The sequence below is a fragment of the Lytechinus variegatus genome, chromosome 6 (genome assembly GCF_018143015.1).
Source record: "Lytechinus variegatus isolate NC3 chromosome 6, Lvar_3.0, whole genome shotgun sequence".
Lineage (NCBI taxonomy): Eukaryota > Metazoa > Echinodermata > Echinoidea > Temnopleuroida > Toxopneustidae > Lytechinus > Lytechinus variegatus.
Window position 1 is genome coordinate 30878866 of NC_054745.1, and position 27432 is coordinate 30906297.

The 27432-nt window shown below is 36.9% G+C and overlaps 1 protein-coding gene across 6 annotated transcripts in view; it reads right to left on the reverse strand.

Annotated features, from left to right (window-relative positions):
- Window positions 1-27432, reverse strand: part of LOC121417356 — a 50838-nt gene that overhangs the window by 23191 nt on the left and 215 nt on the right. For 2 of the 6 annotated variants that reach the window (XM_041611039.1, XM_041611036.1), the window contains exons 1-4: window positions 18615-18708; window positions 4534-4672; window positions 3431-3663; window positions 664-936 (exon numbers count right to left, since the gene is read on the reverse strand). In XM_041611039.1, coding sequence (XP_041466973.1) covers window positions 664-936; window positions 3431-3663; window positions 4534-4597 — 570 coding nt within the window. In that variant the 5' untranslated portion in view covers window positions 4598-4672; window positions 18615-18708. Of the gene's footprint in view, window positions 1-542; window positions 618-663; window positions 937-3128; window positions 3309-3430; window positions 3664-4533; window positions 4673-18614; window positions 18710-27432 lie in introns of those variants that run through there. The other 4 variants (XM_041611040.1, XM_041611038.1, XM_041611041.1 and 1 more) reach the window with 4 other exon arrangements.

Below are 27432 nucleotides of genomic sequence, written 5' to 3' on the forward strand. Positions count from 1 at the left end.
ATTATCTGCCTTTAATACCTATCCGCTCCCCCCTACCACTCACCAGGAGTTATCTAACAACCTGTATGTTCCCTTGCCAGGTTGCTCGCAGGAGATGCCTAAAAGATACCCCTTTCCTCCTACTTTTCCCCTGGCCATCCTTGACCCTCCTTCCTCCTAAACATTTACCACTCACCAAGAGTTGCCTGACAACCTGTACGTTCCCCTTACAGGCTGTTGCAGGAGATGCCTAGGGACATCCAATTCTTCCTTTCCCCTCACCAAGAGTTGTCTCACAACCTGTACGTTCCCTTGCCAGGCTGCTTGCAGATGCCTGGGAGTAAGACACCCCATTTTTCCTCTTCTCCTCCTCAATGAGTCCAACCCTACCAATCATCTGCCCTCCCCCTGCTCATACAAAACATTTACCACTCACCAAGAGTTGTCTAACAACCTGTGCGTTCCCTTGCCAGGCCACTTGCAGGAGATGCCTAAAGTTACTCCCTTCTTCCTACTCTTCCCTTGCCATCCTTGAACCTCCCTTCTAAACATTAACCACTCACCAAGAGTTGTCTAACAACTTGTACGTTCCCCTGCCAGTCTGCTTGCAGGAGATCCCCCATTCCTTTTCCTTCTCCCTCTCCATTACTGACCCCCCCCTCCTTCGTAAAGACTACCACTCACCAAGAGTTGCCTGACAACCTGTGCGTTCCCTTGCCAGGCCGCTTGCAGGAGATGCCTGGGAGACACCCCCTTCCTCAGGACAGACTCCAGGAGTAGCTTCCGGATCTGACGGTCCTCTGTCAGGTCCAGGACGCACTCCGTGGCAGCGTTGCGCAGCGTCACGTCCGCTCCGTACTTGAGGAGGAGCCGGATCAGCTTGATGTGACCTTTGATTACTGCCCACATCAGGGCGGTGTTCCCCGTTTCCCGGTCTCGGGCATCGACGTTGACGACCTGGAAGATTAATAAGATGGGTCGAACAGATTACGACTATAGACTTATTAATGATGGCATCGCTAGGAATATGATAAAATAAAGGGGAGTCCCTAATTTTCTGTGATTTTTTTGGGGGGAAAATATCACTGAATTAAACACAGAAATTGAATTTCTAAGGTAAAAAATTTTATATGTATATGAAGTTATGAATAATAAAAAATCATTGAAAGAAAAAAAAAGGTAAAAAAATGTTGGATCACAAACACAGCAAAAAAACGTGAAAATTTAAAGAAAATCCAATATAAGCAACACTGTGCAGAAAGTGAAAAATCTGCACATCACACCCTATTTTCACCTCAGTTTTCAGCATGTGTTTGCCATGCTTTCCTTTCCCTACAACCACCACCACTAATATTCCCTACCTCAGGACTTCTCCTTTGTGGAATATTCTCTACTCTGTGTTTCAAAAAAACACTATCTCTACCACAAATATTTCCTACCCAATGGCTAATTGTTATAGTTGTCAAATTCAACACAGTCACTTTTACTCTTTTTCTTGGTGACGCACGTTTTGTCGGTGCCTCTGCTGTTGCATTGGCATTGTAGCAAACTCAACCCTTGCAGTGCCTTGTGTTTCGGTCATGACCCAGGCAGCGTTTCATCAACATTTTTGTCCGACAAGTTGTCAGATCTGACATCTTTCCTTGATTCTGATTGGCTGAGGGGTACTGTTACTATGGTAATTGTCGGATAAAACAGAACTTGTCGGACAAAGTCCCTTCATGAAACGCTCCCCAGGTCTCAACTTTTGAACCTTATTTTTAGTGATCTCGTAATGCTCCACCACTACAAATTAACAACCATTACAATCACCCTTACCATAATCATCACTACCACAACCACCACAAATGTTCATTACCTCACAGCTTCTCCTTTGCAGTATATTCTCTTACCTCTCATAATCTCCACTCCATACAACAGTCACAAACACTACCACTACCACCCCCGCTACAACCACAACCACTGCCACAACAACTACCACAAATGTTCCCAACCTCCATCATGGCTTATATCCTTTGCAGTATTTCCACCCTCTCATCATCTCCACTTCGTAAAGCAGTCACAAACACTACCACTATCACTACAACTACCCCTACCACTACAACTACCCCAAATGTTCCCTACCTCATGGCTTCTCCTTTCTTGTATATTCTCTACTCTCCACTCCGTACAAGAGCCACAAACCCTACCACTACCATCCCGCTACTACCACAAATGTTCCCTACCTCATGGCCTCTCCTTTGCAATATATTCTCTAACCTCTAATAATCTCCCCTCCGTACGACAGTCACAAACACTACTACCACCCCCGCTACAACCACAACAACCACTGCTATCAAAACTACCACAAATGTTCCCTACCTCGATCATGGCTTATCCTTTGCAGTATTTCCACCCTCTCATTATCTCCACTTCGTAAAGCAGTCACAAACACTAGCACTACCACTACAACTACCCCTACCACTACAACTACCCCAAATGTTCCCTACCTCATGGCTTCTCCTTTCTCGTATATTCTCTACTCTCCACTCCGTACAAGAGCCACAAACCCTACCACTACCATCCCGCTACAACAACCACTGCTACCACAAATGTTTCCTACCTCATGGCCTCTCCTTTGCAATATATTCTCTAACCTCTATAACTCCACTCCGTACGACAGTCACAAACACTACTACAACCACAACAACCACTGCTAACACAACTACCCCAAATGTTCCCTACCTCACAACTCACAACTTCTCCTTTGCAGTATATTCTCTTTCGCATAATCTCCACTCTGTACAAGAGCCACAAACACTACCACTACCATCACTGCTACAACCACTACCACAACTACCACAAATGTTCCCTACCTCGATCATGGCTTATCCTTTGCAGTGTTTTCACCCTCTCATTATCTCCACTTTGTAAAGCAGTCACAAACACTATCACTACCACCCCCGCTACAACCACAACCACTGCCACAACAACTACCACAAATGTTCCCTACCTCACGGCTACCACAACTACCGTAACGATTCCATACCTCACGGCTTATCCTTTGCAGAATATTCTCTAACCTCTCATAATCTCCACTCCGTACAAGAGCCACTACCACTACCATCCCCGCTACAGCCACAACCACTGTTACCACAAATGTTCCCTACCTCATGGCTTCTCCTTTGTAGTATATTCTCTATCCTCTCATAATCTCCACTTCATAAAGCAGCCACAAACACTACCACTTCAACCACCACCAACACTACCACAAATGTATTTCCTACCTAATGGCTTCTCCTCTTTGTAGAATACTCTGCATGTATATTCTTTAATATAAAGCTCTACTACATGTAAAAGTAAGACCATCATTACAAACACACATGTACAAGCATCACTAACACACAATTATCACTACTACTTACTACTACATGTACTTCTACCATGTGCAACTACCCCAAATGTTTCCTACCTCATGGCTTCTCCTTTGTAGAATATTCTCTACCCTCTCGTAATCTCCACTCCGCACAGCTGCCACGAACAGGTTATCGTTCTCCCCCGCCCCCTGGCCGGAGCTGAAGATCTGCATGGTGAAGTCGTGGTAAGACTTCAGCAGCTTCTTGTTGCGGTGGGAGCCTGTCGATCCTGCACTGGACAGGGGGCTTGAACCAGACACTCTCGCCCGGTGGCCCTGGGGTTGGGTACCTGTAAATATACGACAGAGTTATTTGATGTTTTTCAGGTTCCTTTCTCTTTATCTATTTATCAAAATTTATCAACTCTCAGGTATCAACACATATACATCAATCTACCTACCTTCCTTTCTTTATTTGTTCTTTTTTATTTCTTTGTATCTTTCTTTCTCTCTTTGTTTCTGTCTATCAATTCATCCAACCACCCACATACATGTACTTTCATATCTACATCTATCTATCTATCTGTCTGTCTATCTATTTATCTATCTACTTTAATACCTATCTATCCATGTATCTATCTATCTACATGTATCTATCCACCTATATATCTATCTATCTATTCACCTATCTATCTATCTATCATCTAGATCTATTCGCCTATCTATTTATCGATTTATCTATTCACCTATCTATCTATCATCTAGATCTATTCGCCTATCTATTTATCGATCTATCTATTCACCTATCTGTCTATCTATCTACATGTATCTATCAATCCATCTATCTATCTATTCACCTATCTATCTTTCATCTTGATCTATTCGCCTATCTATTTATCGATCTATCTATCTATTCACCTATCTGTCTATCTACCTACCTACCTACATGTATCTATCTACCTACATCTACCTACATGTATCTATCTATCCACCTATCTATCTATCTATCATCTAGATCTATTCGCCTATTTATCGATCTATCTATCTATTCACCTATCTGTCTGTCTATCTATCTATCCATCTATCTATCTATAAATCTATTAACCTATCTATCCATCCATCCATCTATATATCTACATGTTCATCTCTCTCTCTCTCTTTCTGCCCATCTTTGCATCTATCTATCTATCTACCTCTCCATCTCTTATTCCTTCACTCACCTGAGGATGGTCTTATAACCTCAGTAGCCCCCATGGCGGTGGAGGATGGACGGTAGGAATACATCGGTGGAGTCTTGAAGGAGACTATCCCTGTTTATCGTTGCCATGGTGATCGCTGATCACTCAGGAGGCTCTTCACCTGCAGAGGAACAAAAGAATGCAACATACTCATCACATTTGCAATCGACTGCAAGGACATTAAACAATTAATATTAAAGGCTTTAAGTTATTACCACACATCTGAACAGATATGTACCGGACAAATATGGGATAGTCAGGTGTGCAATACTCTCAATACTAAAAGTGAAATATTTTTTAAATGAAATTGATTGATTTCTAATACATAAATAAGATATCTGATATAAAATAAGATATAAGATATGAAAGATAAAGCCTTATTCAGTCATATTCACTTTTTTATGAATAATATAAAACACACAATTAAAGGGTGCCTTTGTGGCATTTAATTCAGATAGTATACATTGTATAGCCTGTATAGGACAACATAAATTAAATCCAGTATGCTGATTGGTTTGAATAGCATCATGTGACCAAACATATTCACTATTTCATCAAATTGCTCTTTGTATGAAAGTGATATTCTATGTTCATACATGTCAGAAAGTCATGAAAAATTCAGGCAATTTCTCAATCATAAAAAACAAAATGAGATTGGAAAAGAAGAGATCCTCAATCTACTGCTCAACTCAGCAGTACATGCTGTGTCCATGGTAATGTGAGACGGCATAAAAATTTATGGAATTTCATCTATTTGCTCGCATTTTATAGAACTGGCTATAACATGGCATGCATGTCTTTTTTAATCTTGAAAAAAGGGGATTGTTGTTTTTGTTATGCTGCAAATGCAGTGCGCACTAAGTTTAAATTGACTATAAAATTCATATTGATGTAGTCCTTTATTGTAAAAAAAAATGTATAATGAAAGCTGAAACATACATTTATGTAATGTATCCAAATATGAAAATATGAAAAGTTCATTTCAATCTGCAACACAGTATATTACAAGACTTTGTTCATTATATTTGCATTCCAAACATTAATTATTTTTATAGTTGATAATAATGCAACTGGCCTCAAATGACATGGATTTGTTGTTTATTTTTTCATCATTTGGACAGATTTGTTGAAATTGAAATTACATTTTCCACAAACCATTTTTAAGGTTATAATAATGACATGAGTTTGTTTTTATTGTTTTTTTTTCATTATTTGGTTGGATTTGTAAGTAATCTATTCAACCATCCATTTTCAAACTTGATGATAACAATAATATCAATAACATAGGGTATTTATATTGCGCACATTTCCACCTTGTTAGGTGCTCCTATATTACCCGGCAAAGCTAGGCGTTCATAGCGCACACAGCTTTGTAAGGAACTACTTCCTACCGGTACCCATTTACCTCACCTGGGTTGAGTGCAGCACATTGTGGATCAGTTTCTTGCTGAAGGAAATTACGCCATGGCTGGGATTCGAACCCACGACCCTCTGTTTCAAAGTCCGAAGAATAATCCACTGGGCCACAACGCTCCATGATATGAAACTGGCCATAACGACATAGGTTTGTTTAATTTTATGTTTCATTATTAGGTTGAACTTGTTTGTTTTGTGTTTTATGGTTTGGGTTACCCCCCCCCCCCCCATTATTTGGGTGGAATTGTAACTCCAACCATTTTTAAAGGATAATGGCCATGAAGGACACAGGTTTGTTTGTTTTATTTTGTTGTTTATTTTTTTCATTATTTGACTGGAATTGTAATAGCTACAGTGTATGTAACCATTTTTAAAGCCAATGATTATAAATCTGGCCATGAAAGACAAAGGTTTGTTTGTTTTTACATTTTTTCATAATTTGCTTGGAACTGTAAAACCAACCATTTTTTATGTTGATGGTAATGGCCATGAAGGACACAGGTATGTTTGTTTTTGTTGGTGTTTTTGTTTAATTTTCATTATTTGGTTGGAATTTCAAAACCAAACATGTTCTAAAGCTGATAATGAAACTGGCCATTATTATGACAAAGCTTTGTTTTCGGAGGTTTTTTTTTTTTTTTGGGGGGGATTTGGGTTATTGTTCGTTTTTGGCGGGTTTTTCTCTTTTTGGCTGAAATTGTAAAACCGACCATTTTCAAAGTTAACAATAATTTAAGGCCATGGATGCGTCCATGTAGGTTTGTTTTTGCTGTTTATTATTTTCGAGTATTCATGCAGCTGTTAATTATAAATCTTCAGAAAATAGAAAATACCATTGACTCATCAAGCTATTAGAATGGACCTATTTAAAGCGTAAAGAGCCACAAAGCTATTCATGATATTGAGTGGTGTCTGCTTATTACTCGAAAGTAGTCTGATTCTGCCTACCATTCAGACCCTATTACAAATTCACAAAGGTTCACAAAATGCTATAAAATATTAATAGTTGATTTACAGTGAACTTGATGGTGATTTTGATTTTATTACTTGATTGCTATTTAAAGCAAGCAAACAGAGGACTGAAAGTTTAAGTTCATCTCCAGCGGACCTGATACTGAGGATACCTATCAAATGTCACGTCTGTATATTAAAATGACACTCTTGCCACGGTTTTTCATAGAGCGGAGAAGAGAGGAAGAAAGAGGAAAGGGGGATGTAATGAAATGGTGGGCCTAGGTCATTAAAAAAAACCAAAGTGAGCAAACTGAAATGACATGAGGATTGTTGGGTACAGTCTGAGATATAAGACTACAATGACAAAAGGAAGGGAAGGGTCTCAGTTATAACAAAAGATGACTAAAACCCCAGTGTGAAGGCAAATTTAAATGACAATAGAGTATGAGTGTATCCTAAACCTCATTCAATGATTGCTAATAAACAAAGACCTTGATAGCAAGCAAGGGGCAGCCTGCTTACATGACAATCCAGACAAACTCAAGCTTCATCCATTTTCAACTTTAATAGTGCATTCAATAAAGCATGAGCCATACTGGTCAAAATAATCCACAACGTTAAGCAATAAACTAACCAGGGCCCCGTAACACAAAGTTTAGCGATTAATTTCCTAAGCATGATTTCTATGATTGATTGTACACTGCAGTCAATGGAATCAATCGTAGAAAATTTTCTACGATCATTGCGAAGCTTTGTGTTACGGGCCCCAGGAAACTGACTGGAGTATAAACCTGCTAGCTACTGTACATTGATTTTTTTAAATTAACTACTGACCTTTGAACTTTCCCAACATACATGTACACATGTACAAAATGGTCAATGTGAAAAGAAAATATGAAAATCAGCTCTCCTGAAATGAGTTCACATGTCAATGTAATACTGATTAGGGTCTGTGCACACAGACTAGAGCTACATACATTGAACAAATGTCCCAGTTCAGGGAATAGCCTGGGGTGGGAGGTTCAAGATTAGTGTAAACATTACTTTTAAAGTCTGCATAGATAATGCAAACATGGGGACCCATGGACTGTTTACATTAGACTGTAGATGTCCCTTTAAAAATTAACACCAAGTCTGTAAAAGCATGTTCACATATCTCTCTGCATTTACACACTGTACATTGTACATATACACTGTCTGCACTAAACATTGTAGTCATTTTTTTTTCTTTTTTTTTAAATATCAGTGCCATTTGGTATTATACATCCTACATAAACGTACACAGATTAAACCCTAATAGAGTTTTGTTCAAATATGTGACCAAATAATATATTCTAACTACATGATGTTGTGTGCATCAGGGGACCATTTCATCAACATTTTTGTCTGACAAGTTGTCAGATCTGACATCTTTCCTTCATTCTGATTGGCTGAGAGGCTCTGTTACTATAGAAACTGTCAGATAAAATGGGACTTGTCGGATAAAACGTCCGACAAGTCCTTTCATGAAACACTCCCCAGACCTTGATAAATTTTTCGCTTATACATGTACCCCTATTCTAACGTCATTATTTATTAAAGATCTACTGGATATTTAGCTAATGTCTCGGGCTCGCCGGTCAGCGAGCTGTCTCTCCCAAGCAAGTCCCGTGATGCATCGGCACAGGCACTGATCTGCGTTCTGCTGAACGTGGTGGCTTTAAGACCGGACTCTGCAAGCTCAGCACATACAATGCACAGTAGATATCTATTTTTAAATGTATATACTTTTATATAAAATGTACATTCATGGTGCAAAACTTCACAAATGTGTATGGATATCATGCGCAGATAAACATGAATGCCTGCTAATTCCCTTCTGAAACAAAAAATATCGAAATTGAATAACTTTTTTCTCTGCAATTCATCATAAACTGTATAAAATACAGTCTAGAGTAGAGACTTCTCAGATTTCAGAAATATTTGATATCAGATATGATCTCCTGCTGAGAGTACAGAAAGAACTTTTAAAGGGACAGTTCATCCTGATACCAAGTTGGTTTTAAAGAGAAATGCCAGTAGTTGCAGTAAACACTGATTTCATGAGAAAGTCTGTAAAACCAGGCTTAATTGTCAGAATATCATCAAGGATTTAGATCTGGTACAATTACATAAACTGAACTTTGTGAAATCTTGAAATCTACGCTGAAAAATGGTCACACTGAAGATCACCAATGCAGATAGGCACACGTGGGACAGTGTATCATTATTGCTGGAATAAAGACCCGACGGAAGTGACCGAATCCGCGCTTATTTTGCTTATTTCTCAGCTATTACACAATTTCTTCCAGAATCCTTTGCCACATATTTTTTATTCAACAGACACTTGGTTGTCATTATATTAGATTCTGGAAAATGTAATTTTGAGATTGTTACCAAAACTGGAATTTATCTTTAATGAAAGCAGGAGAAACATTGTTGTTGTTTGCAATTGTATGCAAATAGCTTTTCATTGAATAGTTTTTGGAGAGGAAAAAATGAAAATCACATTATTATTTCATATATAAATAAACATTGTCTCTTAATATAAGAAGACAAATGTGAACAGCTTCCCACATTAAACTTTAGTGAAAAAATGAAAAAATTACTACCAATGCATACATGTGTCTTCAGACATGTATGTATTTTTTCATTACAGCATGTTTTTCAAAACAATATTTTCAGTCATTTGAAGAATAAAAAGGGAGAGTTTGAGCATTTAATATACACATGTAAATAGTGCAATTGCTAAAAAAATCTGTAAGTATGAAAACAGAAAACAATATAACTCTGCTGTTCTTTGTACATATGTACGCCACTCATAAAAATGTTTGTTATGACTCCCCTGTAGACACCTTGGGGGGTCCTTTATTTAAAGGAAAATAACCAGTGTAATTAAAGGGGTACTCCACATTGAATATAGGAAATGATTCCAATAGTTACAATAGAAATCAGACAAACAAATCACCGAAAAATTTCCTCACAATCAGACAATGATTAACATTATTTATAATATTTGGGGTAGCTCAATATAATTCAGCACAAAGAAGTCAGATTGCAAATGAACAAGCAGCTTTGTATACTATCCAGCCCGATCCAGGTCAGGGGTAGGCCAATACATAATTTTTCAGATGAGAATATATATAAAAGGGAAATGTCTCTTCCAACATACCTTGTACCTTGATTTACATGTAGTGATGCTCCTTTACAGTAATTGCGATCTCCACAAAAAAAAAATACAATGAAAAGCCTCTTTCATTGACTACCAATCTCAAGTACTTGACTCCATCCAGGTTTCATCAGTTCCAGGGGCTAAACAATATTTCATAAACACTTTTCCATGAGATGACCATTAGTTACCCTATTTTAGTTTTGTATGATGAATTTTAGAGAAAAAATACATTGCTGTATATACAGGTGAACACTGTATTTTGTAAAGCTGACCATTGGCACCGAGTGAGTATTCCTTGGTAGATAAATTTGAAGAAAATTAATATGTGCATCATACACAGTACAATAATTAGCAGGAACTTGGAAAAGGAAAACACTAATCAGCAGTCAAATCTTGCTGGTTGCAATAAAATGCTCTTAATAGCTGCACCCAAAAGGGATAAAGGGCAAAGTCAAAGCCAAATAGTGCAGTACTGGTAGGCCTATAGATCCAGAGAATGGCAAACATTTCCAAATCAATTCATAACTACCCGGTCCAGAGCTCCCAAACAAAGACACGTGGAGCTATCTATGCACATGGGTTTCAGAACAGAGAGAGGGATAGAGAAATGGAGAGAGAGAGGGGGAGGGGCAGATGAAGCAGAGCTATGAATATGCAGGAAATATAGTTGGGCCATGGACCTACTAACACATGTGTTAGTAGGTCGATGGTTAGACCATGGACCTACATGTACATGTACTACAATATACTTTCCTGTATTATGTTACAGTATTCACATGGTGTATAATGAATATAAAGGATAATATACAAAGATAACGAGCTCTAGAGAGAGGGGGGGGGGTCAAGGGTGTGAGAGAGAGGGAGAGAAAGAAGAGAGAGGTCAGATGCATTGCTGGAAAGCAAATGAATACTCCTATCATCAATTACATGAAAAGTCTGAGCACTATTAACTCTCCCAAGAAATTGAAATATTAGTTTACAGGAGAGGAGAGAGAGAAGTGGACGGAAGAAAGAGGCGGACAAAGGGGAAGGAGGGAGGGAGAGAGTGAGAAAGAGAGGAAATACAAAGAGAGAAAGGGAGAGAGAGAGAATAAGAGAACCAAAGTATACAGATGCTCATGTAGATAGGATCATGTAAAGCAGGAATACTGTTCTCCACATGATGTTGGATGATGTTGGGTATCCCATTACAATCACAGATTGAAAACGAGGAATGGAGATGATGAGGAAATGCAAGAAGCGATGAGGATGGGCCTTTGTTGGCAAATATTGTTCTTGAATGCAAGGCAGAAATATAAAACAATCATGATTTATTTGAGACACCCCTTCCCCCTCCCCTTCAAGAGCATATTTACCCGGGGGGGGGGCAGTTCCATTCACGAGTGGATACCATGCGCGACCATTGGGTCTCGAAAAGCACCCTAAACACGTAATTTCCATATTCTGAAAATGCACCCCTTACAAGTACTGACGTGTGAAACCCTACTCTTAACAAGTATTGGAAACAAAACGATACTCTTGGCAATTCCCCGAAATGAACCCCTAAACAAGTATAGGAATGTTTTATTGTTACGGGTCCTTCGGTCGTCGGCTTTACCTTATTTGGTTTAGTTCGACCCCACCTACACCTCGCGCAAATCGGACTCTAAACACATAGTGTTGGGGCAAAAAGGACATCCTTTATAAAACATTTTATTTTTGTTTCATCATCCCCTCAAAATCGACCCTAAACACGTAATTTTCCTAGTGAAATAGATACCCTTTTTTCATTATTTTTGTGTTTTTGACACCCTTATCACGTTACGTACGTAACGTGCCCTATCGTGAAAAAGACATCCTTTTTACGTGTTTTTTTGGTCGCGCATGGTATCCACTCGTCAATGTAAGTGGCCCCCCCGGGCATATTTAATATGGTAGAAATGAATGAGAAAAAGGAAATACATGTACATATAGAAAAAACGTGTAAACAAACACATGCACATACACAAATGGAGAGAAAGGGAGAGAGAGATTGTGAGTGAGAGAGTCCACCAAAAGAGAACTGGAGGGGAGATTCATAAGAGGGGGGGCCCGGGGGGGGGGTAGATTAGAATAGGAGAGATAGAGGAGAGAGATGGGGGAGATAACGAGAGAGATGAAGAGTGAGGAGCTGATATGGAGGAAGCAATGAACATCTGGTGAGTGATCACTGAGACAGATGGACAATGGTCTAATCATCTCATTAGCATAGATGAATGCTCAATCATAGTCTAGTATTCCAGACCCAGATAGACTAGTCTTCAGAGGGGGAGTGGGAGAAAGGAGGAAAGAGAGAGGGAGGAGCAATATCATGCTACAGTTCTAGGAGGAAGCAATCAGCATTGATCTAGTGAGTGATCACATTTATAGACAGATGGACAAAAGATATCACCATCTCATTCTCAATGACAACTGCTCAGTGGTAGTCTAGTATTCCAGACCCAGATGCACTTAATATAGGCTTGACATATTCATATAAACAAAATATTTCCCAGTGTCTGATAATGTTTGTGCATGTACGTATTTAAATTCATTAAATATTGAAAATCAACAAGCATTTCCACAGAGCCTGATAATAATGTTTGCACATGTATGTACACGTATCTAAATTAAATATTGAAAATCAACATCTTGCAAGTTTTGGCAAATTTGTAATCTTTGCAGTGGGCATGAACTCTCACAGGATTTTTTTTCAGGGGAGCATGGCTGCAATTCATTTCAATTAACGGGGATTTAAAATGTACATGCATGTCGAGTTCAAAAGTACAAATGGCTTGAATAGAGTGATAATGTAGTTGCTCGCATGCTTGGCTTCTAAAAGCATTGTTGCGATATTCTCGCAATTGTCCCATCCCCTGAATTGTTGCTAGGCAACAAACTAATTCATAAACACAAATGCAACAACCACAGACGATAAATATTTTCAGTTCCAATTTCAAATATCACAAGATCGCTGAAAGGGAAACACTGCCTTGGGCAAGTGCAGAACCCTTTCAAATTTTGAAAAAGGTGTAGGTGCTTAAAAATTGCCCCCCTTCCAATTTATGATGCTACACGTGTAGTTTCTCTATTTCCGGCCAACCAGAATTTGACACCCATGGTATAAAGCCATAATATACCCCTTTGCGTATATTGTATATATTAGCCCCCATCCACTCCCTAATGTATATCATACGGAAACATCTTCTTTCAAGAGAATCATATTTTAGGTTGATAGGAAATCGGAGTAGACAGGGTTTTTAATAAACATATTTATTTCAAACAATTCCTGTAATACATGTCAATGTAAATATAGGCTACAGCACCCCCCCCCCCCCTGCAAAAAATACATAGAAATTGCTATTATTGTGCGGAGATAAACTTCTCAGAGATGACTTGTAATGCTGAAGGTTGCTTGATATTTATAGAAATTATAATATTACCCCCAAAGTTCAGCCAGGTACTCCTTTGATAAATTAGCCCAGCTAAGGCCGTGTTTATGCTTATACTTTTCAGGCCAGAATCAGCGTTTCCAAACGTGATTAGTCCAAAACACGGTTGCGTCTATGCTTACTTTCATTTAAACGCTGTTTCAAAACGCCGATCGTAAACTCACAAAAAGGTGCGTTTGTAAACGTCGTTTGACCAGAATCAGGCTTTCTGTGGAAGTATCAACAGAACCACGATCGTAAACGTGTTTATATGACGTCATTTGGTACATGCTTCCGGTGAGATGAAAATCCGCGGGCAAATACAGTCGTATTGCTCCATGTTTCACAACAATCGGAAAAAAAAACTTTCGAAAAAAGGCGCGCCCATTTTGACCTCGCTTTACAATGCGAAGCCAGCTGGAGATCATGATTTGCTCTGAAAAGTTAAGCATAAACAGCACTCCGAGAACCACGTTTACAAGATTTCAGCGTTTTGAATCGACATTTGAGATCGCCGATTCTGTCCTCGCAATGGAAGCATAAACACACCCTAAATTGGGCATTACATGTACATGTACATGTACCAATAGAAAGTAATACAATGGGGGGGGGGGGTGAGAATGGGTGTTAATATGTTTGAAAGAAGGGTAACAGAGCCAATCAAAGTACATTGTACTTCCTTCCTTGTGTAGTCTACAAATTCAGACACAATATTCTAAGTTCTATTTTGGCTGTTTTTTTTTAATTACATCAATAAATAAAGTGGAAAGATTATGATGAGAAATGTAAAATGTACATTATGGGCGTAAAATGCAATCACCTCAAAGGTCTATATACATGTACATGTAGGGGAGACCAAGGTTAGTTGGAACTTGGGGTAATTTGAAACATTGTATTTTTCTTTAGAGCCTGTAAAATAAATTTAAGCAATACTACCCTCACTTCATTGCTATTATTAATACAACAGTGTTCAATTATTACTGCAATAAATTGAGGGCAGTATTGCATAAATTTACTTTACAGGCGTTAATGAAAATCACAATGTTTCAACTTACCCCATGTTCCAACTACCGGTAACCCCGGTCTCCCCTACATGTACATGTAGGGTAAACACGCAGCCTGCCCCCCCCCCCCAATAAAAAAAAAGAGAATAGATAAAGAAATTGTAAAGTTTCACATCATTATCATGTCCATTCTAGAACAAAATAAGGTCTTTGTTCAAGATTTAAATCTGCCCCCTTCCCTTTGATCTTGTATTTCCTCTTCTTTCATTTCCCCCCAAAAATATTTCCTTATCTTCCTGATTCTACAAGATTTAACATTCTTGCAGGTACATGTACATGTAGTAATATTGAATTCTAATTCTTCAATAACAAAAGCCTCCCTGAAGTTTTGACAACCCCCACCCCCTGAAAAAATGTTTGTTACTGTTCTTTTTCGTGAAAAAGGGATAAACAATATACATGTACACCTACCGTATTAAGGTTTGAAACAGGCCTAAACATACAACTTCAATGAATTCATTCACATGTACAGCAGATTTGAATAATCAACCAGAAATAACACAAAAAACTCAACAAAGCATACATGTAAATATGTACTTGTGGTTACTTTGTGTGCATTTTCGCTAACAGTGAATTTAGTACGATCATGCAGATAAAAATGATATTAATAAAAATAATAACAATGACAAAATAGTAACAATAACAACAAAAATAAGTGTTATATAAAGAACATGCTATCTGGTATTGGTGCTGTCAAGAAATATCATAATTGAATTTAACTTTAAAACATAGTAGAGCATGATCGGTTAAGGGTTCGCATTGAGGTGAAAAAAAATTTTTAAGGTACTTTTATCAAATTTGCTTTTAAAATGATCTTTGATATCTCAGGTTTCAAAAAACTAAGTTTCATGAAGATTGATGATTCCGAAAGTACCGGAATAGTCCATTTTATTCATGGGGGTGCTGCTACCTCTCATCACGGACGGACATTTCTACTCAAATTAAATTCACTCTAGTTTTATTGTTTTTAAAGTTACTCTAATTTGGTTTGGATGTTCTTGCACTCTGAACATTTCTCTATTATCAGACATAATATGGTAGAAAAAAAATATTGGGAACTAATTTTTTTTGGTAGGTGTTAACATTTCCATTTTGAAATTTCCGTCCGTGATGGAAAAAAAGATGAAAAGTTTTTTTATTCTTTATCAGAGTAGAAATAAAAAATAAAAAGGTTTAGAGGTATCTCTCTAAACACTGTACATTATTTTATTTGAACATGGCTAAAATCCATACATTTTATCCATATCATAAACTCAGTCAAAAATGATCACGGACGGACATTAATTTGATCACGGACGGACAAAGTTAATTCACTCAAATTCATTTCACTCTAGTTTTATTGTTTTCAAAGTTACTCCAATTTTTTTTAATGGTCTTGCACTCTGAACATTAATCTATCATCAAACATAAATTAGTAGGAAAAAAATATGGAAGTAAACTTTCCTTGTAGATGTTAACATTTCCGTCCGTCCGTGATGAAATTAATGTCCGTCCGTGATCATTTTTATTAGGATAATGTCTATGGATTCAGCTTTTTATTCTTTATCAGAATAGAAACAGAAATAAAAGTGTGTAGAAGTATTTCACTGGACACTGCTCATCATTTTATTTGAACATAGCTAAAATCCATACATTTTATGCATTTAATAAATCAATGAAAAATGATCACGGACGGACATTAATTTCATCACGGACGGACGAGTGAAATACTTGTGGAAAGATTCATATATGCAAATGAGAAACTTTGCTGAGCAGATTATGAGTTTAATTTTAGCTTCTAATTGCAGTGAAAAATGGCTCTGAGAATTATTCAGAACTCAAATGGAATAAGCCTACAACTCTTCACAATCATTTGTGATATCTTTGTTTGGCGGTTATTGGGGCTATATTGTTGTCAGGAAAATTGTTAAGCATTATTGGAATGCAGATAGAGTTGAAAAGCTACATGTACATGTATATGCCAAAAAAGCGGGAAACAAAGTATGGCAAGAACACATCCAAAGCTGTAGATTTCATCAATTCAAGCTTGCAGAAAGTGATGGAGAAGAAGTAGAATGCAATGCATAATCTGATAAGCAGGAAAATCAATTTTTCCATGTACAAACTTATGGATTCACAATGCTTCTAACAGAACATAGGTTTGTGAAAATTACATGAATACCTTTTTTCGAAGTCCATTTTGGAGCTAATTTTAAGCAAATCGCTTATCTGGTAAACTGTGAAAATGCATAAAGCTTGCACTGCAGTGTTTAGAAGTTAAGCTTTGGATTGGAATATCAATTTCAATTTTGGATTCGGTCAGGGCCTAAATACATGAGGGCTGTTGATGTTATGGGGTGTCTCCGCTTTAATGCAAAAGATGGATTTAAAGAGAGCCCCTGACAAGTGTTGATCCAACAAACAAGCATAAGGATCAGTGACCTGTTAATCTTTTAGATTTAGTTTTTGGACCTTAAAAAACATCTTTGCTCTTGGAAAATTAATGCCTAAAATCATCATGATCATAAAAATACTTGTATCAACATGATCAATAATCAACTAGCTGTTGATTTTGAACCTACTTGTATTCTACACTTTAAAAAGACAATAGGGGAAGGCGGGGTAAGTTGTGACACTTTTTGCATTTTGCACGTTAGAATTGATATGACTAGTAATATTGTAGAAATAAGTACCTTACCTTTAAATTTGATTCTTGGGAAATATTTTTCACCTATATATAACTTTCTACCCCCACGCTGAATGTCATTGTGACCTTTGAAAAAAAGGATGTCAAATTGCTCAACTTGCCCCATCTGTGGGGTAAGTTGTGCCATCGTCTGGGGTAAGTTGAGCCACAAAAACTATGTAAAAAATGTATGCGGGAAGAACCAGGATGTCAATTTTTCATTTAAAGTCTTTTCACTTGCTAATTCTCTATGAATACTAACATCTTCTAAAAGTAAAAGGACTGTCATGTGAATTTGCTCCTTTCTGCCTGCATATCAATGGCTTTTTACGTTTTTTATTTTTTTTTTGTTATACATCACTTATTCTTTACGTTCGATTTTGACAAGAAATGTGTTAAGAGCAATCGTATGTCTAGATTATACTGTGCGTCTAGCATAGAAATCAAGTTGCTACATCTTAAATCAAGTTGCAGCAACTTGATTGAAGTTGTAGCAACTTGATTGTGCAACTAATACTGTTTAATATTATTAAAATATGTACAAATCAGCAAAACAATTGCATTTGTTTACCAAAAAAGTACTAAGAACTTTTTACAGAGTACTTCCATTGTATTTTAATTGTGTCCGTCCGTGATGTCCGTCCATGATGTCCGTCCGTGATGGAAAATATTTGCAATTCTCTCGGAAGTTTGATATTGGTTAAGAATTCAATATGCTGAACATAGAAGCTAACATACCCGAGTGTTAGGTGCATTAACAATAATTGGTCCATGTAAAGCTGTTTAGATAGAAACAATAAAAATGTACAAAAATTCTAAAAACCACATTTCTATCTTGTCCGTCCGTGATATGGCACATTCAGTGGATACCTGTGTTTGTAGGTAACCATGGCAACAAACTTTTTTCATCATTCAGCATACTATGTCCTACCCTTCACTATAAAACACAAAGGAACCTTCTTCACCTTATTCCTAATTTGTTACAAGCCTTCAAAACTTTCAAAATCTATCAAATGTCCGTCCGTGATGAACCGATCATGCTCAGTATTTGCATGATGATAAAATAAAATATTGTATTATACAGCGTATAAAAAAGAATCTGTGTTTAATTTTGAAGAGCAAAGATCGAGACAGCAAAGCCTGTCAAAAGTTTCACTTTCCTTGATCCTAACCCCCCCCCCCTTGACCCTCAAGTACAATTTAACAAAGAAAAATACAGGCCTATACATTATGAAATAACTTGGGTCTGCGAAAAAACATTGACTGTACACGACATCAACTTAGTCTGAACGCTTGTCGAATGCTTGCACAGTGTAACAGGTCAACTAAAAATTAAAGTTACTTACAAAATGATCAATGAATGAAAGAGATAGTCCCCAGGAGTTCAAAATTTCAGCTGCTCCCAAGAAAGGGGGAAAATCACCCTAAAAAAAGTACTGTATCACTGTGAGTTTAACACCAGAACCCAGTCTATCATCCGGTTTCCAAATCAGAAATGATGATGGAGTACAGATTGCTAAAATGGTCCTGAACCTGTGAGCAAACATGCTTTTTTTTTGTTTTTGATCAAAATAAACAAGGTTGGTCCTTTTCAAGACCCTGAACTTGTAAGTGTTCATGAACCACAGGAACAAAAGCCTTGACTTTTACACTATACTCCCCCCCCCCCCACACACACACACACAAATGTGTATGTACACACAAACACAAATGGGCTGGTTTACCCTGTGTGTTTATTATTTACTTCAAATGAGTATACATGTACATGCCAGTAATGAAGTAAACAAAAACTTCAGTAAGGACATTTTTACACAAACTAGTCTCATGTTTTCAGACCTTAATAAAAAAAACATATGTATGAAATTCAGTCAACTTGTCCTTGAGCAATGCTTTGAGGGCCTTCATTAGTAGGACTAGTTTACTTGTTTTAATCAAAGGATTATTCCAAGGTGCTTATGAAGTACCGTAGTCATTATTAAACATGCATGAATAATTGATACTGAGCAGTACAGTGTACTTTTTGTCAAAAATTCTGTAAAAATTCTCCCCTCCCCTACATACATTACATATTGCAACAAGTGGGTAAAAATAATTAATGGAAAAAAATCTTTTTTTGCTCATCTACTCTTATTTTTTAAAAAGAATCATGGATTATTATGTAGCAAGACAATTCATTTCCTCATACATGTGTACATTGAACAAGTACCTTTAAGAAGCTGAGCCTGAAATTGCAGACTAACAGTGGTCAATGTAGAGTGCATGCAAACAGGACCTCTTGTTTACTGTTGATAGTCTAATATGACAAAATTTTACGATGTATCAATTGATGAGTCTACATTTACTTTACATCTAGGTCAATAGCAGTCTGGAGACATTGCTACATGTACATGTAGTATAAAACTTTGATCCACCATCCATTACATGTGTACACACCAAAGTTTCACATTAAAAACCTGAGTTCCAAATAGGGCAAGTTAACAAGAGGGTAATGAAATACCCATAAGTACATTTTATACAAAATGATCATATTTTTCAAATAATACTCTGTCTATTTTGTGTCACTAGTAAATTGGAACACATACTGTAGTCTTTATCGAGACCATGCACTTAACCATCTCAAAAGAATTTTAGATCCACAATGTACAGCTGACCAGTCTGCTGGGATTATTATTGTATTAAGCCAGCGTGTGAGCTTAGACAAAGGGGATTAGAGGGATTAGACTAGACTCTAGTCTACAAGTAGCTGTTAACAGATCCAATGTTTGGGATCATTATCATGATTATTTCATTCAAGTACATTTATGGGCATTATCACAAATCATCAATGGTGACAAAGAAGTAGTCAATAGATAATTAGAATTTTTGTTTACAAAGTCTAGTTGCACATGCTACATGAATCATTCCAAGCCCCTGCCCCCCCCCCCAACACACAAACACAATGTACATGTACAGTACAGGGTACATTTTTTTAAAGGTCAAGTCCACCCCTGGAAAATGCTGATTTGAATAAATAGAGAAAAATAAAACTAGCATAGTGCTGAAAATTTAATCAAAATCGGATGTAAAATAAGAAAGTTATATGACATTTTAATTTAAAAGTTTTGCTTATTTTTCACAAAATGGTGATATGCACAACTATTTGAGTCAGTTGATGATGTCCATCACTCACTATTTCTTTTGCTTTAATTGTTTGAATTATACAATATTTCATTTATTACAAATTTGACAATGAGGACCAACTTGACCTAACCACATGTATGTAGTATTAAACAATACTAATTCCACATTTTCAGGGAGGAATTAATCACTGTTTCACTCGACAATGAGGAGAAAAAGAGAATATATCATATTTCATATGGTCGCATGTCATAAGGTGGTCCAATTTCGCGAACAGGGTAAAAATGGTCAAAAATTTTATTTTTTTATATGTTATAGCTATTACCATTCTCTAAATAATGAAAAAGTTTTAACTCTCGACTACCTTTATTTCTCCTTAAAATGACTAATTAACAGCTAATTATTACATAGACATCAATGTAAATGTGAATTTTGAAATGTGTTTTTCTCAAATTGGACCTGCTGCACATAAAATGGTGTCAAAAGTTAATGCAACATTGGATCACCCTAGTAAATTGCAGTTATAATCTTGAAACATCAATTATTAAATCTGTACCAAAAATTGAATAATTATCTATTATTGTATGCATATTAATTATACTAATTAATTAACAGTATTTGATTTCACATTTTTGCCCCCAAAATACCTGTCACTGTATTTATATGCTTGGCAAAACAACAACATCAAGGGTAGAAATGTTTGTTTCAATGATACAAAACATTTGTGCTAAAAATTAAGATTACAAATTAGATAATTAACCAAATCTCTCCGGTTTACTAATTGATTAGGTTGCAGATCAGAGCTGACATACACATGTATTCAATTGCTGCATATTTTCAAAATTGTCAAATTTTTATGACATTTAGTTGTTCCCTGCTTTAAAACGCCCAGAAATATGAAGATAACAGTCATATTACATATTATAGTAAGTTGTTAATTAGGTTTAATTAATATTTAATCATTTACCGCATCCACCAGCTCCGCATCCACCGGCTCCACCACCCCTGTTACTTCAAACTTAATGTGCTATAGTTTTTGTTCTTGATATTGTATTGATCTAATTCATAGTAATATATTTAGCCCATAGTTCTAGCTTCAAAATGAGATATTACTCAATAAATTTGGTCAAGATGCTGTGATGTAGCAACAATTTATCCATGGCACAGTGTGGAAGATTGTTCATAAGCCACCCTTTTTGCATACCCAACTTATGAAATGCGACCATATACTAAAAAAAAAAAATAGTGAGTACATGTAGATGATGTCATCAGTCTCCTCATTTGCATACCGACCCGGTTGTGCATATAACTGTTTAAAGTGACACTTTAAAATGTCATAACTTTCTTATTTACATCCGATTTTGATGAAATTTTCACAGTTATACTTGTTGGATATTTCTTTTTTTTATTCAAATCAAATTTTTGTTGGGGTGGACTTAACCTTTAAATTTGTTTGGTGTTCAGTGCAAACAAATTTGAAACGTACATGTAGTTTAGAATTAGAAAGGTGGTTCATCATACCAACTAAAAATTGCCAGATGCTTGCCAGCCATGGCAACAATTATATCCAAAACGGATTTCAACTATACATGAAGCCTTTACTTCTTTCATGTGCTACAGGTTAAATCAACACACTGGTAGTGTACATGTGTACATTGTATATTCCTGGGAAAGAAACATAGATCTACAAATTAGAATGACATGATGTACATGTAGTAAGGCTTGGATTCGGTGAACATACATTATTTTCAAATCAAACTGGGGAAAAGATTATTAATACAGTCCTCCTATATAGCAGTCACACAAATATCAAATTGGAATGCCAAGACAAGAATATTATTAACCAATATATACATACATGTATATGTACAAGGGGATATACCATATCAATACAAGAAACACCTGCTTCTCCTCAACGATTATTTTAGATTTCTATAGTATCCATGGTAACCAGGCAAAACACTGTCTCCTCACCAGCGTTGCTCAAAATTTGGCTTATTCATAAGCACTCATCCCAATACAACCAACAGCAACAATATACAGTTCATGTATGGGAAGCTAAATTTGATGATACAATGTACATTCACAAACAATCATGTATTTAAGATAAATTCCAGTTTTGGTAACGATCTCAAAATGACTTTTTACAGAATCTAATATAATGACCACCCAAGTGTCTGTTTGTATGAATAAAAAATATGTGCCAAAGGATTCTGGAAGAAATTGAGTAATTGCTGAGAAATAAGCAAAATACAGTGCAAGCACGGATTCGGTCACTTCCGTCTGGTCTTTATTCCAGCAATAATTATACACTGTCCCACGTGTGCCTATTTGTGTTGGTGATCTTCAGTGTGAACGTTTTTCAGCATAGATTTCAAGATTTCACAAAGTTCAGTTTATGTACATGTAACTGTACTAGATCTAGATCCTCGATGATATAGTGACAATTAAGCTTGGTTTTACAGACTTTCTCATGAAATCAGTGTTTACTGCAACTACTGGTATTTCTCTTTAAAATGAATTGACAATGACCCAAGTCCACGATCGTTTATCAAGAAAAACAAAATAATTGTTAGTCCAAGGAATATTTTGGTCAGTCTTCACTCATTTCAGGCATTTCAAAGTACAATTAAACACACCATGGGTTCATGTTAGTTTAGCAAAGAGGTCAACTTAGGTGGTTCATAATTATATTCATACACATAATGTATGTACTAAATTGAAACAACACACATTTTGATGACAAGTCAAACTAAACAACCAATTATTACCATTCAAAAAAATATTTTTCAAATTATTATTTCATTTTTGGTTTTCAGGGGTGGCACAGGGGTATTTTGTTAGGGGGAGGGGGGTTACAAATGACAAGTATTAAAAGATAAAATTTTCCCCCTCAATTTTTATACATACTCACACTGACACAGACCTCTTTCAGTCTTCTCTGTCTTTCTTTTCTCCTTTTTTTTTCATGAATCTCTTTCTTTTTTCACAACTCAAGAAATCATATGGGAGGGGTGGCTACCCCTTGCCCTGTATAGTAATGCGGCCCCTGCTGTTTTTTTTACAAACACAGATTCTGAATGTCAACAATTGTTGAAGATGATTGATTGATTGATTGATTGATTGATTGATGAATGACAGCAAATACCAAATTTGTCCCATATAAAAAGAGAAATTAAGTCAAACATTGCCACCATTATTTCGCCACACATGGAGATGTAACATTAACAACTGAGAACAAGGTTATAATATCATAACCTTGTTCATTGAATGAGTGGCCCTGATGATATTGAGGCACAAACTGGACCCTCGAAAAAGGAAGTGTTAGACCTCTGACGGCACGCATCAGTTCTCGGTATCGATCGGCTATTTTGTTTTCAAATTTGACAGAAGGAGAACGAACGAGACAGACAGAACTTTCCCTTTTTTGAGCCTGAGCCTGAGGCCCTGACCTGAGGCTGAGGCCTGAGGGACCAGTTTGTGGCTTGTGCCTCGGCTCGGCCCTTGATGTCAGGATTTTTTGTCACGATAGACCTTCATCCATTATACGAGGTAAGTGCATAATTTGGCAATCCTGTATTTTAGGGGTCTAAATTATTTTAGGTTGCTAACTTCAGGCAACAGCTCCTAGTCCAAGACCGTTGTTAACGGTAGTTCAGTAGTGCGTACGTACGTGCCGGGTATGGCGGGCCGTTAATGCCATTATTATAGGACTAGTATACAGCTACAGGCCTATGTAGTAGATGTAAAGTTGTATTTACCAATGGGGTATCATGCGATATATAGGGGCCAGTATAGAATAACGGTATACCTAAAGCCGTCAGGGTGTCACGTGACCCGGGACTAGTCATGGCCGGGCCGGGGGGGGGGTATGCAAAAAGCCATGCAGCACGCCTTGGTATTAGGGGGTTTTATTATTTGGGGCATAATAGGGGCGTATCTGAGCACTTATTGGTGAAGGATGAAGAGTGTAATGGTATATCCAAGGCTCCACATTAACTTTTTTTGGTGGTGGCCCGTTCGGGCCACCAAAACCTTCAAATAATTTTTTTTGGTGGCCCATTAGTAAAGTTTGGTGGCCCGAAAAATATAAAGAAAAACATTAATTTAAAATGAATAAAACAAATTGAAATATTCTGCAGTCACTAACACGTACCACTATATATTCTTTGTACATCTTGTATGTAAATCGTGCTTGCTGTTATTTTACTTAACTTATTTTGTGGTAATATATAAATTGTTCTATCATTGTAAATATGAAATGATTGAAAGAGAATAAAAGAATTGTATTGTTCCCAGGTTGTGGACTTTTAATCTCCGTATCGATACACACTCATAATGGTAAAGTAAATAAATAGTGCATATAGCAAACTCAGATAGATTTACAAAACAATTATTTTTCCTTTCTTCCTTTTTGATCATAAAACCTAGATTATGCAGGCCCCAAATCCAGTTTATTTTCTCTTTTCCAGCATATTATAGCAGGAGAAAATCACAGAAAAATATGCTGCAGAATTAGAACAATGTGTAAAAGGGGGAAATAAATCATTTTTAGAATAGTATACTGAAAAGAGAAATAAAAAATTGTAAAAAATGAATAAGTGAAATAAAACAAAAGAAAAAATGAAGAAAGAAAAAACAAAGAACAGGAAAAAAACATTTGAGAAAAAACAAAAGAAAATGTAAGAAAAATGAATAAGACAAAATTATCAAAAAATGGGGAAAATTATTGTTATTATTCAGTAGAAACATGTTCTTTAATCAGGCATATTCAATGGGAAGGGGTATGAATGGTTTAATCACTGTAAAAAAAATGAAAGAAAAGAAATGAGAAAACGGCAAAAGTTATCTGGAAAAAACAGTGAGAAAATTCCTTCCCTATATTTGACAAAATGATGGAAAAATTCACATTTCATATCAATGAAATGCCTTCCCAAAGTATTTACTTCCTTAAGAGTGGTTTAAGAAGTCATTTGTAAACAAGAAAGAAAGAAGCTGCCTATTTATTTTTGGCTAGAGGAGACACAGCTTCGAAATAAACCAAATATCAACATACATACAAATGCACATACGGGACTGTGATGTACTCACCTATGTGTAATATGTGTATTAATGCATTTGGAAATCGGTCTTTTTGAGTCAAAAGAGAGGTCATAATTCCTCCTTTTAATGCTTGCAGATAGTCAGGTTTCAGTAATACGGACTGTAGAAGGGCATTTCATTGGTGTAAAATGTGACTTTGACGTAGATTTTCAGAGTTCTGGGGAAGATTTCTTAGCAGTAACATTTCGTATCGCAGCTCCCTGAGTCTGAATAGTCTGCTCGCGCACAGCTAGCTGCAGTGGTTTCATGCACGCAAAGCTCAGCCAGACAGCCGGCACGGCCGGCTGAATAATAGTTACTGTATGCTAGCGGTAGGCCTACGTACTGTCATGACTATGCAATCTTTGTGTGTGTTTGTGTGTAGATTAACAAAAAGGGCGCATGACGAATTGGCTTGCAATTTGAACTGTAGAAAGTTGATAAATACATGCAAAATCGGGAGAAAAATTGCGCTACTTTGAAAATTATTGGTTGCCCGATTCGGGCCACCAAAACTTAACATTTTTTTAATAATGGTTGCCCGAGATGAATTTTTGGTGGCCCCGGGCCACCGCTAATGTCGAGCCTTGGTATATCAAACCAACGGTAATCAGCGTTACTTGTCATGGCGAGGGGGGGTTATAGAATGAAGAAATAATAAACGGCCTGCCATACCCGGCACGTACGTACGCACTACTGAACTACCGATCAATAACACTTTTGACAGCGGTCGTGGAGCTGTTGCCTGAACTGAAGTTAGCAAACCTAAAATAATTTAGACCCCTAAAATACAGGATTGCCCATAATTTATTCTTTCCTCTTTTATTTTGGGTGCTATTGCAACCCCAATTATACCCCATTTTGGGAGAGTATCCTCTGCCTATCCTGGGTTAGCCTAGCCAGGGGCGTTGTGGGGAGTGAAAGTTATATACTGTACGTAGCTCACTCCCCACTAACGCCAGGAATCACCGTACATGCCTTTGCGTATCGGACAGGATTACCCATGGTGAACCTAGACCTAAATCACCAATTTTAGTTATAGTTTTTCGCCCAAAGTTATGTACATGGGCAAGTTTTATGTTTACCCCCATTTGATTATATTTCTTTTATTTTTCATTAAATAAATAGTCGTAAAATTGAAAGAAATTAAGAGCAATAGCGTTCACTTACCCCCGTCTGTTTACGAAGCCATTTTGATTTCTTTTGTTATGATACCTAGATACACACGCGTGCAGAGCTGCAACTTAGATTTAAAAAATACTTGCATTTGTCAATAAAAATCACGATTTGTAAAATCCAACCTGGATTAAAAAGTATTTGCATCTGCCGATAGATATCAGGAATCGCAAAAAAAAATTTTTTATCGATAAATATCATATAAATTATTTCACGATATTTTTCAACCGAAACAAATATTTTACAAATCGGCCTCGTGATTTTTATTGACAAATGCAAGTATTTTTAAAATCTAAGTTGCAGCTCTGCACGCGTGTGTATCTAGGTATCATAACAAAAGAAATCAAAATGGCTTCGTAAACAGACGGGGGTAAGTGAACGCTATTGCTCTTAATTTCTTTCAATTTTACGACTATTTATTTAATGAAAAATAAAAGAAATATAATCAAATGGGGGTAAACATAAAACTTGCCCATGTACATAACTTTGGGCGAAAAACTATAACTAAAATTGGTGATTTAGGTCTAGGTTCACCATGGGTAATCCTGTCCGATACGCAAAGGCATGTACGGTGATTCCTGGCGTTAGTGGGGAGTGAGCTACGTACAGTATATAACTTTCACTCCCCACAACGCCCCTGGCTAGGCTAGGGTTAGCCGCTATTCTCGTCCTCGGCTTTATCCGCAGACGCCAGTGACTCACCCGGTACCTCGCTCGCTTGCTGTCCATGTACACGCTATACACCCACAGGCGCAGAGGCCAGAGCTCATCATCGAAAATGGGCGAATT